The 15402-nt window shown below is 44.3% G+C and overlaps 1 protein-coding gene across 3 annotated transcripts; it reads right to left on the bottom strand.

Annotated features, from left to right (window-relative positions):
- Positions 1 to 462: 462 nt before the first annotated feature.
- On the bottom strand, positions 463 to 14943 carry CLSPN (claspin). 3 transcript variants are annotated; one of them, XM_071576832.1, is made up of 25 exons: positions 14859 to 14943; positions 13949 to 14078; positions 12676 to 13130; positions 12219 to 12386; positions 11550 to 11639; positions 11334 to 11406; positions 10974 to 11082; positions 9883 to 10448; positions 9261 to 9452; positions 8669 to 8850; positions 8102 to 8313; positions 7866 to 7930; positions 7262 to 7467; positions 6639 to 6799; positions 6315 to 6541; positions 6006 to 6120; positions 5267 to 5354; positions 4865 to 4959; positions 4077 to 4241; positions 3872 to 3993; positions 2832 to 2959; positions 2442 to 2547; positions 2276 to 2358; positions 1938 to 2099; positions 463 to 1764 (listed from the first exon to the last, which is right to left on the bottom strand). In XM_071576832.1, the coding sequence occupies exons 1-25, from the start codon at positions 14895 to 14897 to the stop codon at positions 1651 to 1653; spliced, it is 4053 nt and encodes a 1350-aa protein (XP_071432933.1). In that variant the 5' UTR covers positions 14898 to 14943; the 3' UTR covers positions 463 to 1650. The 3 variants fall into 3 exon arrangements, with proteins under 3 accessions (XP_071432933.1, XP_071432935.1, XP_071432934.1); XM_071576834.1 differs by having other exon boundaries at positions 6006 to 6117; XM_071576833.1 differs by having other exon boundaries at positions 12219 to 12383.
- Positions 14944 to 15402: the final 459 nt, after the last annotated feature.

The raw sequence follows: 15402 nt of genomic DNA, 5'->3' as shown, positions 1-15402 counted from the left end.
CAGAATGTTCAGAAATCATCCTTTAGTTAAACTGTTCTTCAAGGACTTCTGATAATGAAGGAAAGGTCACTTCTCTTCCCTTAAACCTCCCATCCCCAATCCAGGTACATTGATTATTAAATTAGCCGGAATGAGCTGAAACAGGAACTCTTCAAGCCAAGGATAAAGGAAGTTTTGTCTAGCAACTAAAAAAACTAAAACTCTTGAAGCAAGAAAAAAAGCAAAATGTTCTTCTGGCCAAGAATTTTATGCAAAGACTTGGGGAGTTGAGAATTCACACTCCAATAAAGACAAGGGGGTTGTTTTTGTTGTATTCCAACATCATTGCAGCTGTTCCTAGTGAAGGGTTTAGTCTGGCTACAAAAACAATGAAAATAAAGAGACAGACAAAAATATTGGGAAAAGAACCCCAACACACAGATACAACTGAGTGAAATCCTGTAAATGAATTCCAACTGCCCCCATAATTAAAACCACATTTTATTGTAAACTTGCACTTCAATTAGTACCATAATCCTTTATAAACACAATATACAATAAAATACTTTACACACAGCACACCAGGCGTGTGCTCACGATGGTACAAAATTTACAGCTCAGACACTTCTCTTGTCAGTGTCAGCACCTCAAGAATGTGACATCCAGTCCCAGAGATGTTCAGTCTTACAGAGCAGGACCCTGTGGCACCATTATCTGTGATCAGAAAAGGCAGGAATGTTGGATATTCTGGCTCAAGTTTCTCTCACACTATTTAGAATAGTTGTGAGTGACTGTTCCTTATTGGTTTCCTCATCCTAGAGCAGCCATTTCCCTACTGGCTGCTCAGAAATGGATGGAATCTCCTGGATAAGTGCAGCTCCCGTGAAAACAATGGAATGGATGATTTCAGACAGTCTGAAGTTGGGCACACCAAAGCAAACCAACCAGCTCCCCCCACCAAGGCAAATAAAACCCCCACATACCTCCTTGTCCTCTCCCACGTTACTCACATTCTTCCTTCACACACACATTCAGCTGCATATTTAAGGTTATCAACACTAATAAAAATTTGGAAAGAAACCCTTCTCATACTGCCTCAGAAGAGGCTGGGACCCTTTTCACAAAGTAAACATTTCAAAGATAAATTAGAGCTTCTTACAAGGTGAAGCTTAATAAATGCTCAGTGTTAGAGAAGACACTGGAGGAAGGCACAGCTAAAACTTTGTGCTGCAGGTGTACACAACAATGTCCTGCCACAGCCAACATGGCTTTCTTCTCTCCCACAGCTGCAGAAATCCCTCCTTTTTTGTGCTTTCAGCTAAATGAGGCATTTCTGTGTCAGACCTGTCACATGAATGCCATTTCCAGGTGGAGCTGATACCACTGCATCACCTGTGAGGGCAGCCCACAGTAGTGTAAGGTTCCTTAACACTTGGGAAAGACCAAGTTAGCATTTCATTCCAAACCAGGAATGGATTCTCAGCTCCCATTTGCCATGGAGAACTTTCAAGAAACAAAGGGGAACACACAAAACCACTGCCTGGAAATTACTGGAGCTTGTGAGTGAGGTGGCAGCAATTTGTTTCCCTGCCTGGTGGTGGTTGGCAGATTGGCAAAACAAACTGCAGCTGGCAAAGAGGAGACAGGACTTCTGGCCCTAAACTGGATTATTCAGCTCTCCAAGAACTGGAAGATGCTTCGGCTCTGACTGGTTTCCTCTGTGCTCTCCACCCTGGGCCGCTTGGCCAGCGCTGCTGCCACTGTAGAAGGGCCTCTCTTCTTCACCTAAGGGGAGTAAAAATACATTAAGATACATAAAATCTCCAAAAAGTTTAAATTCTGAGTCATGAGATAATTATTTGGTGTGACCACAATGCTCTTTACTGCTTGGGAGAGTTCAGTGCCTGTGTGTTCCAATAATCCACACACCTGGCAGCACCTGCCACCCCCATCTTTACCTGAGGTTTTGATTTCTCTTTTGCCTCTTCACTCTTCTCTGGGGAAAGTGTATGGAAGACAAAATTCCTTGAATTTCGAGGAGCATTTGGATTCAGATCTGACATTGCTGCCAGTTTCTCAAGGACAGCTTTAGGTCTGTTCAAGAGAGACCCATTCTTTATCTGAAGGACAGAGAAAACCTGTGTTAAACCACTCACAGGAACAAGACAGGCTGTTTAGGAAGTTACTCAATAGAAAAACTTAAATGTTACTACAATACAAAGCAGGAATGCTCAGAATCCAGGGGCAGCTGACTTGGCTGTGTTGGGAAATGCCATTTTTCAGGACCATTACTCACCTGGCTGTCACTGGCAGGTTTGAATGTTTCAAATGGGTTCCTGGGTAACAGGGTTGTGTCCTGTGCCACCACTGCTGGGCTGGCTGCCAGAGACACAGAGACATAGTTCAGAAACTGACCCTTCCTTCTCTTATTTGCTTGTCACTTCAATAAAATTCAAGCTCACCTTTCTTCTGCAGGGACTTGGCAGTCACTTTTTTTGCTAGTTTCATGAATGCATTGTCTTCACCAACTTCTTCTTCCTCCTCCTCCTGCTCTTTATTTTTTTCCTTCTGTAACAGAGAGAAGACACTTCGTAAAACTGAAATGAACATTTAATTTGGTATTTTAAATAGACCAAGTACTTGCTTTATGTAAATTAAAATATTACTTACTTTCTACTCTAAGAGTTTATTACAATTTCTTTGATACTTTATCATCCTTGTTCTATTAATGGACAACATCACAACCAGATGAGAAATAGCACCTAATACTGAAATTTAACTGGAGGAACAAACAAATTTCACATCCAGCAATGACAGAGACTGAGCAAGCCTTTCTTGCAACTCAGCAATACCTGCTCACGAAGCCACTGCTCTCGCTCAAACCGCTCCTTCCTCCACTTCATTTCTGTCTCATCAAACTGCTCATTGTCCTCATCATTATCTGAATCTCTCTGGAACAAGTCCATCTGTGAAGCAAAATCTAGGCAAAGAAACAAGAGAATTAGCTATCCATTTGGAAAAAGCAGACTCGGAAATACCCTCAATTTAGTCCTGAAATGCTTTGTTTGTAGAATCACAGAATGGATTGGGTTGGAAAAGCCCTCTGAGATCATCAAGTCCAACCCTTGGTCCAACTCCAGTCCCTTTACCAGATCATGGCACTCAGTGCCACGGCCAAGCTCAGCTGAAAAACCTCCAGGGATGGGGAATCCACCCCCTCTCTGGGCAGCCCATTCCAATCCCTGAGCACTCTCTCTGGGAAGGATTTTTTTCTGCTCTCCAACTTCAATTTCCCCTGGCAGAGCTTGAGCCCATCGTGCCCCCTTGTCCTATTGCTGAGTGCCTGAGAGAAGAGACCGACCCCCACCTGGCCAGAACTTCCCTTCAGGCAGTTCCAGACAGTGCTGAGGTCACCTCTGAGCCTCCTCTTCTCCAGGCTGAACACCCCCAGCTCCCTCAGCCTCTCCCCACAGCACTTGTGCTCCAGTTCCTTCTCCAGCCTCGTTGCTCTTCTCTTCTCACTTGGGTTGGAAGAGACCTCTGAGATCATCAAGTCCAACCCTTGATCCAACCCCACTGTGATCACCAGCCCAGGGCACAATGTGGTGATCACAGTGGGGTTGGATCAAGACATGTTGGATTCTCTGTCCCTGGAGGTGTTTCAGAGGACACTCAGTGCCACATCCAGTCCCTTCTCCAGCCTCGTTGCTCTTCTCTGGCCCCGCTCCAGCCCCTCAATCTCTTTCCTCAACTGAGGGGCCCAGAACTGAACACAACACTCAAGGTGTGGCCTCAAGGTTGAGGACCACTAAGGATTACTAAGTGCTGTTTCATGTACAAACACTCTGTTTCTAATCAGACCCCCCTGTATTAGCTCTGGATCATAGGTCACCTATGTTTTTCCATCTGAACTTCCTGGCCCTGCCTGGGCCGTCGCTGTGCAGGTCCCCATCCAGCAGGTACCTCTCCTGGTACAGGCGGAGCTGGCGCTTGTCGTCATCCAGCATCGTCTTCCTGCCAGCACAGGACACAGGGAGAGCTCAGGGCAGGTTCTATCCCAGAGCCAAGACCTTCCCCACACAGACACTGCCACTCACATGTGGAATTTCTGTATTTGGTTTCCCAGTTCCACTTCACTGGGCAGCTCCTCGTCGATCACCTCCTCTTCATAGTCGTTCAGGTCTTCGCCATCATACTCATCCTCACTTCCCACATCACTCCCGGACAGCTCTGCCTCATCTTCCAGGAAATCCTGCAGTCTCCTACAGCACAATGTTACCAGAGTTCAGTTTAGGAGCACAATGATCATCTCACAAATCTTCAGAAAGCAAGATTGACCTTTTGACGTAAAATTAACAGATTTCCTAAGGATGTATCAACTTCTCATTTCCTAAGGATGTATCAATTTCTCATTTCCTAAGGATGTATCAATTTTTGGACAGACCAAGCCTGGAGTTCTTCCACATTTACACACAAAGCACCCCAAAGCTTTGTCATCCACCAAATTCCCTATCAAAGGTGGTGGCAATAACCACCAACTACAGCTTTTACTTACTAGAACAAATAAGATCTAAGACATCAGGAAGCACAGCAATTCTCTTGCACCCCTTTTTTTGGTCAAACAAAGTGTTGCATTGCTTTCATTGTCGCCTTTTGGTTTTCAGATATAATGAAAATTATAATTAAAATCACCTACGAGCCACCAGCAACAGAGTTAAACTCACACAGTGTGAGAGTTCCAAAGCAAAAAAAGAGACATATGAAAAAGTAGATCATATAAACATCAGCCCCTAATGCTGGAGAGGGAATAATGAAAAATTACATCTCTAGAGCTATTAATATTCTATTCTGTCTGGCAATTAATTTACAAAAAATTTGTTCTTACAGTTTTTTCTTCAAGCCCTGTCTATGTCTCAGCAGTTCTTCCTCTTCATCACTCACTTCTGCTTCTTCAGCAGCACTGTCTCCATCTTTTTCTTCCTGTCAAAGAGAAAATTCTCAGAAATAAAGGAATTTTTGGCAGAGGATTGTTTCTGTTCTTGATCAATAAACAGACTAAAACAATAGATATTTTCCAGAGGATTTGCTATGCTGACACATTATCCAGTGTATCATAATATTAAGGAGATGTTTTGAATGATCCAAACTTTGCTCTTAAAAGTGTTTCAGTAGTTTGTTATGGAAGTTGTGACACTTTGCATTGATGGACATATTAACAAACTAGGAAAATAAATGGAATTATCTTAGTCAGGAGCTGTAGCAGCTGCCTGGCTCCATCAGTCCCCACCTCTTCACTTGCAAAGGCATCTTCATCTGTTAGAAGCTGAAAATCACCAAGTTCTTCTTGTTCCTCCTCCTCCTCCTCTTCCTCTTCCCTAGGGGAAAAGTTAATGGCAAAAATGCACATTTTCAGGCCCTGCAGCAAAGTAAAATTTCAGCCACCACCCAGCTGGTCTCAGGCAATTCCCTGTAAGTGCTCAGTTACACCCCCCACCAGCATTTACCTTTAAATCCCCATTAGTGTGGGTATTTTAACACCTCAGCCCTTCACTTGCACAAACCATGAAACAAGTACTGATTTCCAAGTGTGCTTCCTCTCTAGAATTCCTCCTGGATTCACCTAATATTGCCTTTTGTCAGGCAGCCAAACACCTTTCAATTTAGTCAATTAAAAACTCCAAGTATCCAACTTACAGTTGGCTACAGTAGTTTGGCAACAGCTCCGGACAGACCTCAAAAGTCCCACTTTGAACCAGCTTTTCTCAGTTTAATGAAAGTTCTTCAATGTTTCTTTCACTATCAGTGAAAGTTAAGGAATTTCCCTTCACAGTAGCTGTGGGACAAAGTTTATGCTGCCAATTTAGGGAGTGACTGCTGAGCAATTTGCAAAATTCCTCCCCTTCACCTCCAAAACAAACCACACTTTTGCTGACAGAAAATTGATGTCAAACAAGAAATCACATTAAGAATGAAACAAGACAGGTATCAAAAAAAGCTTTTGTAAGTTTTAGGAGAGCAATTCTAACCTGTCTGTGGGAAAGGAGCCTGAACAGAGCTCCAGAGCCTCTGCCATTGGATCTTCTATGTCATTGTCTTTTTCTGCCTTGGAAGACACCGAAGAAACCCACATTGGAGAACCTGCTACAGAAAGCAGTAAGATGGCAACTTATTTCTACTCTTAAAGTGTCAGAGAACTTCCTAGAGATAACACTGTGCAAGCTCCCAGCAAAGACAAAATTCCACATGTGGCATCAGTGCCCAGACCTGAAGGCACCTCAGCAAAAAGATTCTAAATCAAACAACCAGCAAAGCTGAAAAGAGAATTCAGGACGTACCCTGAGACACGAATTTTCCTGAACAAAGATTGAGCAGTTCTTCCATGTTCTGCTTTTTGTTGCTGTTGGTATTTGGCACGTGCTCAGTTTGATTGCTGAACTGTCCAGAGCACAGATCCAGTAACTCATCCATATTGGCATCCATGGCATTCTCATCCATGCTTGCCAGGGGCAGCTGATGCTTGGAGGACTGGTATTTATTCCTGTGTTGTCCAACATTCAAGAACCTGAAAAAAGGCAGTAGTTAGGAAAAAATATTGCTGGTCTGTACATCCTATTTGTATTAATGGGCACAAAAGACCATCCTTTACACCCATCACTTACCCATCTGCATCAAGTAGCTGGCTCTGAGTATCATCTTCCAGGGAAAATTGAAACCGAGACTCCCCAGCCCCTGGAAATAAACTCTTGGGCTCAGGAGAGGCATTATACAGGTCCTGGGAATCTTCTATGGGAAGAGAGGGCTCAGATGTCTTTCCTGAGCTCTGTTCAAAGTAATATGAAAATATCTAAGTTGTTTTGCAAGATTAAATTCAAAAGGAAGAATTGAATTAAACACTTAGGTTATTTTAAAGGATTAAGACCATGCAGGAGTTAAGGATGTCCACACTGCTCCAATAAACCACAGGAGTTCACTGACATCAGATATTGGGGAGCTCATGTAAACACACTCAAAAACCATAATTATGATGTACATATTTTAGATATAAATAACAGATTATACCATCTTTGATGTTTTAGAATGTAAGCTTTTAAGATGTCACTTTTATCCATTCCAATGTGGTCACATTATAAACTCCAGGAAGAATTGGTTGTTCTGAAATCTCACTCATATCAAGGTATTTGACTGGTTTAATTTCTTTGGTAGCTCTGACCATCAGGACAAAATACATTTATTCACCACCCACTGTGTTCACATAAGACAGGAGCAGAGCTGAGACCCTCACCTTGGAAGCAGAGCTGATAAAGCTTGTTTTGAAGAAACCTGGGGAGGGTGACCTGAACCCTCCTGCTGCAGGGAAGAAGGTCCCTCCCCGGGAGGCCTGTTTGTTACAGGGCTGGTAGGATGGGATCATGGACCCAATGAACTCAAAGCTGCTGTTGTGGCTGTTTTCCTTTGCCAGTGTTGGCAGAGAAAATGAATCATCATCCTCTGGAATAAAAAAATACAGAGTTTAACTTTGTGTGTGTGTGTGTGTGTGATCCAGCAAAACTTCAGTGCAATAATTTGCAACACAGACACTTTGCCAAAAATTCATTATTTGGTCAGGTTGGATTTCCTTCTTTTCACAGGATGTATGTTACACTTTTTTATGGAATTTCATCTTCTTGACTCCTGTGTAGGAGTCAAAATATTTCATATTTTTTCCCAGGACTATTTTGAACTTTATTTTCCCCTAGTTTTTTGAAGCCCTCCCATTTTTTTATCAATCTAAAGCTTTATAAGCATAGGTGGTGAAATAACATAAATACTGAATACCAATCTCAAACAGAAACTTCTATTTGTGCCAAGTGAAAAAACTCCTAGTTAGGATAATAATTCTATTTTACCTAATTTGGTAGATCCTTTGTCTGCAGTTTCCTCCATTTCCAGTTTCTCATCAGGAAGAGAGTATCTGCAATTCATTAAATAAAAGGTATTTGCTAATAAATTCAGGATGAATTGCAAATACCCCCAAGATAATCCACAAAAATTCCTACATACAGCACTTTAAATAGAAACATCTACATGTGCTGATCAAATTTAAAATTGCTCAGTCACCATTTTTAAAGCTTGGCTTATTTACCCCATTTTTGAGGAGCTGTCCTTAAAAAGCAGCAACGTAGACTCTGTTGAAGGATGTTTTAGAACAGAATCACAGTGCTCAGGTTTCTCCAGCTTTTCTCCATCAACTGATTCCTTGTCGGTTTCTTTATCACCATCTTCAATAGGTTTCTCTTCTGCATCTTCATTATCTTCATTATCTTCCTCTGCTTCATCAAGCACAAATTCTGACTCCTAAAAAACAGCCCCAAATATGGCACAGAGATGGTGATGACCCTTCCCCAGGTCAGGCAGGTGACCTGTTTGGCCCTGCCAGCAACAAGCCAAGGAGATGCAAAAAGAGAAAGGAGCACCAGAATCTTTTATATGCTTGTATTTGGTCTTAAGAGTGTCTAGATAAATAAAGAAAATACAAATAAAGTTTTAGACAAGCTAAACCCTGATTATGACAACTCTACCAGCTTTTTACCTTCCAGGAAAAATTCTTAGTGATTTCCCAAATTAATAGTGTACAAAAGTCACATTCCATTGGGGAGAGGAAGCAGAAGAGAGAAGCTGATGAAGTTATGGAAAACTGCTGCATACAGACCTCATGATCACCTTCTTCTTCTTCTTCCTCAGACTCATCTGTCATCTCTTCCTCCTCCTCCTCCTCCTCCAGCACCTCCTCATTATCCAGTCTGAACAGCGCCTGCCGCTTCTGGCGCTCCTCGGTCCTGCGGAGCTTCATGGCCTCCTGGAGTTTGGCCTTCAGGGCCTGGAGCTTTTCACCTGGGAAAAGGAACAACCTCAAGGAATGCTTTGAGTTGCAAGGGACCTTAAAGCCCATCCAGTTCCACCCCCTGCCACAGGCAGGGACACCTTCCACCAGCCCAGGATGCTCCAAGTCTTGTCCAACCCAGCCTTGGACACTTCCAGGGATGGGGCAGCCATAGTTTCTCATGGAAGTACAAAAATGCAAGGAACCAGCTGCAGAGATCTCACCGAGGCTGTTCTACACTGGCCACTGCTATTTAAGAGGTCTACCAAGGTTTATTTTTTAAAAAAATGGAAGGGAACATAGTGATCTCACAGACAAATATCCCTTCACCTGTATTTCCAAGGGCAGTGTTGGGAAACAGAATGAGAGAGGAAAATAAAGTGTTTTCCAATTCAATCCCCATCACTTCTCCCCCACTAACCTGGCTTTGTGTAGGCTGTTTCCTCCAGGCTCTCTGCAGCCAGCACTGCTGGCACCACATCTGCTCTCAGCTCCTCCTTCCCATCAGATGTTGTCTCCTTTCGGATAATGTTCATGTTTACAGCCCGTTCTGCCTTGGGTTTGGATGTTCTCAGAGTGTGCTTCAAGAAACGTGCCTTTAGGGCTTCCAATTCTTCAAATGCATATTAATTACATTAGTTTGATAGCATTTAAATCACTGAGTTTGTAGCAAGAGTAGGTCTTGAAGGTTTTTTCCCCTAAACGTAGTTTAGAAACTAAATCTTTAATACTAAAACATTTGCAAAACAATTCTAGTTGACTAATAATAAACCATTACAGGATATTTTTGCTGTCACTTGTATTTAATTGATGTAAGTTAATATTAAATCACCTTACCATTGACTACCATTTATCCACAAGACCTCACTTTACTTCCAGGCCAGCCTCCCAGACACCAGAAATTCCAAATTTCTGTTAACCCATCTCAAAGAATCCACACTAGTAAGTGAATGTGCCTGACTATTCTATCACTTAACTATTTCTCAGAGATTTTCCAGCTAAAGTCAGACCAGCACTGCTCAGGATTACAGCAGAGGTCATACCTTTGTTTGGATCAGCTTCATCAAGGTTTATGAAGGATTCATTGTCAGAGCAGATTCTTGGCTTGATGGACAGGTCTATTCCCAGTTCACGAAGTTTATCCAGTTTGGATTTCCTCCCTTTTTCAGGCTGTGCCACCAATTCAGGCCCCACTTGTTGAGTGTTTGTTTCACTTTGTACAGTGTTGGTTTCACCTTCTACATTTGGTGCTGTTTGGCCTCTTTGCTCCAGGGCATCTCCAGGAATTTCACTCTCCTTTTGCTCCCCACAGTCAGTGTTCAGGACTTTGGAGAGCTGCTGCTCCTCTGTGTTGTCATCAGTTGTTACAGTCCCAACTGCACAGGAATCCTCATTCTCCTGCCTGGGCTGCTCAGCACAGTCCTCTGGCAATTCCTTCCCCACAGCAGCAAGAGGCTCATTCACAGCAGCATCAACATCCCTGCCAAGGCTCCTTTCTGGTTCAGCAGCTGCTGGCTGATCACCTTCTGTTAGTCCCTCTTTGCAGCCCCTGCTCAAGTTCCAAGTAGCTGCAGAGTCTTCATTTAGGGGCAGTTGGTATTTAGAGGACCTAAAAAAGGCAGAGAAATGTGTCATCCATGGGCTGGTGGGAAAAGGAGAAGAGGGTGAGAACCAACCCAGAGGGAAAGAAACCATTTTCTAATTAGTCTCATTAATGTGTAGGAAGAGGTGAAGGACAGAAACTTTGAAAACATAAGTGTGAAGACTTTACTAGTTACAAAATCTCTCTCAGGAATTTGATACTGTCATAATGTGACTACTGGAGCTTCAGTACTTTACTACTCATTACTCAAAAAAAAAAAGCCCAAGGAAACACATGGAGGTCCAGCCTAAATCCCATTAAAGTAACTTTGCAAGAGCAAGTTCATTCATTTGAGCTACTTCTGGGCTCTGATTATTTCAACAGTGTGACTGTGCCATGAGAGCAGCAATGCTTTATGTCAACAGTGATATTCTAATTTCCAGGTGTTCATGGCACTAAAGGAGCCTGACAAAGCCTGGTTATCCTTGAAAGCAAAGCTGGGAGATCCCTGAAAGTTCTGAAAAAAAGCTCAAGGAAGGTTTAAGCCCTTACTTGAGCAAGGCCATGGCATTTCCTTGACAGGCTGGTCGATGTCTGCCCTTGTAGAAGTCATGGATGGTTTTGGTCTCAGGTACATGATATGGGAGAGATACAGATGACTCTGCCAAAGAAAAGAGGTGAGAGAAAACTTAAAACATCACTCAAGACATTTATTTTGATAACAAGTATCTTTATTTCATTAGTTACAAAAATACCCTTAACAAGTCCTTCAATAAAGGTGGTCTTGGACCCTTCAACCCTCAATAACTCATGTTAGATCAAAGGCTTGAACGTTTGGGCCAAATTCTTTCAGTTTCTCCCTTGAATTTCTGAAGTTTATACCCCTCTACACACCAAGAATTGAAGTTTTACCTCTAACAAGTCGTTGGCTCTCACTGTGTAGTTGTTTAATGGCCTCTTTACTTAACCTTGCTGCTTTCCTCTCCTTAAGGGGAAGAAAAGAAAGGCCTCTGAAGTCAGGACACAAAACATGGGGCTCTCCCCCCACTTCTTAAACAGATTAAAATAAATAGCAAACCAACAAGACCACTGGACACTGTGCATACATTTGTGTCACAACAAACCAACCTTCCTTTTTGGTTCCTTCAGCACAGACTCCTCATCCTCCTCATCAAACACATGTTTGTATCCGTCACCCTCAGGAAAATGTTCTTTGTTCTACAGGGCATAAGAAGAGACTCAATTATTTCTCTTGATGAACAGGCACTACCAAGGGCAAACCAGTGGAAAACAACTGTACAGAATCACCACTGGTCAGCAAAACCAGCAAGTGTGCCCATAAACCCCCCAAATCCCACACAATGGCAGATTTCCAAAGCTCCCACCCCAGCATGATCTTTGTAACTTGCCAGCACAACATTTATCCATCCTTAAGAACAAAACCCAAAAGGCCATAGTGGAACAACTCCACCATGGTCTAAGAGTTTTAGTAGCTGTTTGGGTATAAATTCCTCACTAAAAAACAATAATCATGGAATGGTTTGGGCTGGAAGGGAGGTTAAAGACCATCCAGTTCCATCCCTGCCATGGGCAGGGACACATCCCACTGTCCCAGTTGCTCCAAGCCCTGTCCAACCTTGGACATTCCCAGGGCTGAAGCAGCCACAGCTTCTCTGCCCAACCTGTGCCAGGGCCTGCCCACCCTCCCAGAGAAGAATTCCCTCCCAATATCCCATCTCACCCTGTCCTCTCTCTTGAAACAGAGTATATTTACAATAATCTTGTATCAACTGCTACCTTGTATTTTTTTATTTTGTTTTTCACTGCTGCCCGTATGGATTCTATGGATTCTTCATCCTCAGGGGGGTGATCCTCCTCCTCTCCCAGGCCATTATCAAAGAGCTCCTTGTCATCCAGGAGACATCCACTGTCATTGAAGGGAATCCTCTCACCACCATCCACCTGCTTCCAGAAGAGTAAAACATTTGTGTGATTCATTTCAGAAGGTCCCTTTGGTTCTTTGGCATTAATTTAAGATGACATTAAATCCTCAAGCATTAGATGCAGATTAAACTGCAAATTTAACCTCATTTGATTTAAACTAATCTGTAAATTTTGCAGATTAGACTTGTCTGGTGCTCTGTGGATCCCACACCTGCTGCAGGAATGGGGACACTGAAGCAGAATAACCACAAGCAACAATAAATTGAACTTAGCTGGGAAAATATCTGAGATTTTCTGCCCAAAAACCCACCTCTGCCCCAGGTTTCTTTTCTTTTTTCAGCTGTTTAATGGACTCCATTATCTTCTCCTTCTCCTTCCTTCTTCTTGATTTCCCCACAGCTTTTCTTTCTGTCTCCCCTTCAGCATCACGTTTGTGTTTTCTGTACTTTTCCCCAGGTTTTAGGGGTCTCTCCTCTTCCAGCTCATCCTGAGCCAAGCCAGAGATCCTGCTTGTTCCCAGGTTTTCCATCTGCAACTGGTCACCAGTGTCACTGTCATCACTGTCCAGCACAGCCTGGCCAATCCGATGGGATTTTTTGTTCCCCTGGGCAGCCACATCCTCCTTTTCCTCCCCACCTTCCTTGTCTCCACCCAGAGTATCCTCCTGCATGGATGAGTCTCCCTCCTCTCCATCTTCACTCTCACTGTCCTGGAGCACCTTCTTGCTTTTGGCTTTTTTACGTACAAAAATCTCTTCCTCTGAGTCTGACCAAAGACATGAAAATAAAACAGGGAAATTCCACGAGTTAATTAACAAACAGTTGTTAAATGTCACAGGTGTTCACCATCTGCACCAAACCAGCTTGAACTCAACTTTTCAAAACCCACTTCTACTGCAGCATTTAATTAACCCAAATTGATGTTAAAGGTTTTTAAGCTATTAAAAAAAAAAGGCAAATCTGAAAATCCTTCACTGATATTGACCTGCCTTTAAAGAGTAATAAAAGTGACAGAGACTGAGTCAAAGCAGTGAATTATGGAACAATCAAATCCAATAGAATAGAACAAAATCCTTCCTTTTATTCAGCTCTGGGAACATGGGGGGGGTAATTCCACCAAGGAGACTTTTGTGTTTCCAGGTTTATATCCTGAGTTACAACTGAAACTCCTCCCCAAACTCAAGAAGGATATTTTGGGTGACTTTTAATAGATCTAATGGGCTGCTCTTACCTCTGTATTTTTAACTAAACCATGTTACAGCTTTAGGCCTCTAACCTAGACAAGTTTTCTGATTTATTTCTTACAACTCAGCCTCTAATCTAAGCAGGATTTTGGTTTATTCCTTACAGTTCATCCTACAGCTCCAGGGTTAAATTCCTCTTTGTCAAAGCTCTGCAGGGTTAACTTGGCTACAAGCCACAATCAAAAATTAATATAAAATACAAAGTTAGGACAGGTCTGATTAAAAATTAGCAAAGATCCTGATGATTTCATGGAGAAGGGATAAAACCCATTTTCCTGAGGGGTCCCAGTGCTGGTGTTTATGACATAAGAAATGCAGAGATGCTGGGAAGGTTCCAGACCTCTGTCCTCGCCCAAGCCCTGGCCCGGGGAGGCCCCACAGCTGCCCTGGCCGCTGTCACTGTCACTGTCGCTGTCACTGTCGCTGTCCTGAGGCTTCTGCGAGTCCGGGCCCAAACCTGCCAAAGGAAACTACAAACAAAACACAATTTATCTCCTTTTTGGTTACACAGTTGTGACTCCTGGTGGGTTAAATTCGCTCCAAACCCTGGGCTGGCCTCACAGTGAAACACACACCCACTGCCGTTACATTTTGACTCCCGGTATTCACACATTTACTGGCATTTATTAATAACATTTACCGGTATTTATTAATAACATTTACCGGTATTTATTAATAACATTTACTGGTATTTATTAATAACATTTGCCGTATCTGCCAACACAAATTGGTATTTGCAAAAGGGGCTGTGACACCACGCCAACTTTCGCTCAGATTGAAAAGGCGACTTGGCGCATTAAAACAACAGCACCCACAGGTTTTACTCAGACCGAAGGCCTTTCATTATTTTATTATTCGCTGATTTTTCACCCAAACCCGCGGGCCGCCCTTCCCGTCATGCCCCGCGCCCGCGCCCAAAGGCCCAGCGCGGCGCTCCCGGCGTGCCCCGCGGCCGGAACGGCGGGCGCGGGGCACGCCGGGAGTTGTAGTCTGTGCGGGGAATTTCAGTCTGCCGTCTCCTGACGCCGCGGCATCACGGGCGGCGGGCGGGGATGGCCACCGGCACCAGCACCGATAGCTGTGGGGCTACCGAGACCTCTACCGCCACCGGAACCGGGACCGCTACCCCCACCGGGACCGACACCTCCTTGCTGCCACTCCCAGCCCTCTGCTAGAGGAGCCGCAAGGCCGCAGACAGCAACCAGCAGCCTTTCGGCCGGGCCAGAGCTCGAAAAAACGGCAGGACTCACCTCGGCGGGACCCGCCGCCACTCCCGGTGCCGCCGCCATGTCCCGCCCGCGCTCCCGCCGCCCGGGAACCGCTTCGAGCCTTGGCGCGCTGCCGCGGCCCCGCCCCGCGCCAGCGGATAGCCAATGGCTGCGCAGAACGGGCCGTGAAACCCCGCCCCTTGCATCTCCATTGGCAGGAGCTTCCCGCGTGGCCACGCCCCCCAAGCCTGCACCAATCGCAGCGTGCGCTGCGAGTCCTCCCGCGCTCTGTGGCGCCCCCTGGCGGCGGCGGGTGAGGGGCCGAGCAGCGATTCAAATTCCGCCTCGTTTTTATGGGTTAAACAGAGCCCGGGATCCTTTTTTTTTCTAACCTCTGTTGCCTAAAAGCGACATTTAAACTAGCAAGACTCGATCTGTGAGTTCTATAAGTGGGGCTGCGCCGGCACAGCACTCTGGGTGCGCTGGGAATTGATTCCCCAAAGCGCACACCGAGGTGTCTCCGCTGCAGGGGGTACGGCAGCATTACATGGTTATTCAGTTTCTGTTTCATTCCTGTTCTGTATTT

This window comes from Pithys albifrons, chromosome 24 (assembly GCF_047495875.1).
Source record: "Pithys albifrons albifrons isolate INPA30051 chromosome 24, PitAlb_v1, whole genome shotgun sequence".
Classification (NCBI taxonomy): domain Eukaryota; kingdom Metazoa; phylum Chordata; class Aves; order Passeriformes; family Thamnophilidae; genus Pithys; species Pithys albifrons.
The sequence above is the reverse complement of the archived record's forward strand: the minus strand, read 5'-3'. Positions and strand labels throughout refer to the sequence as shown.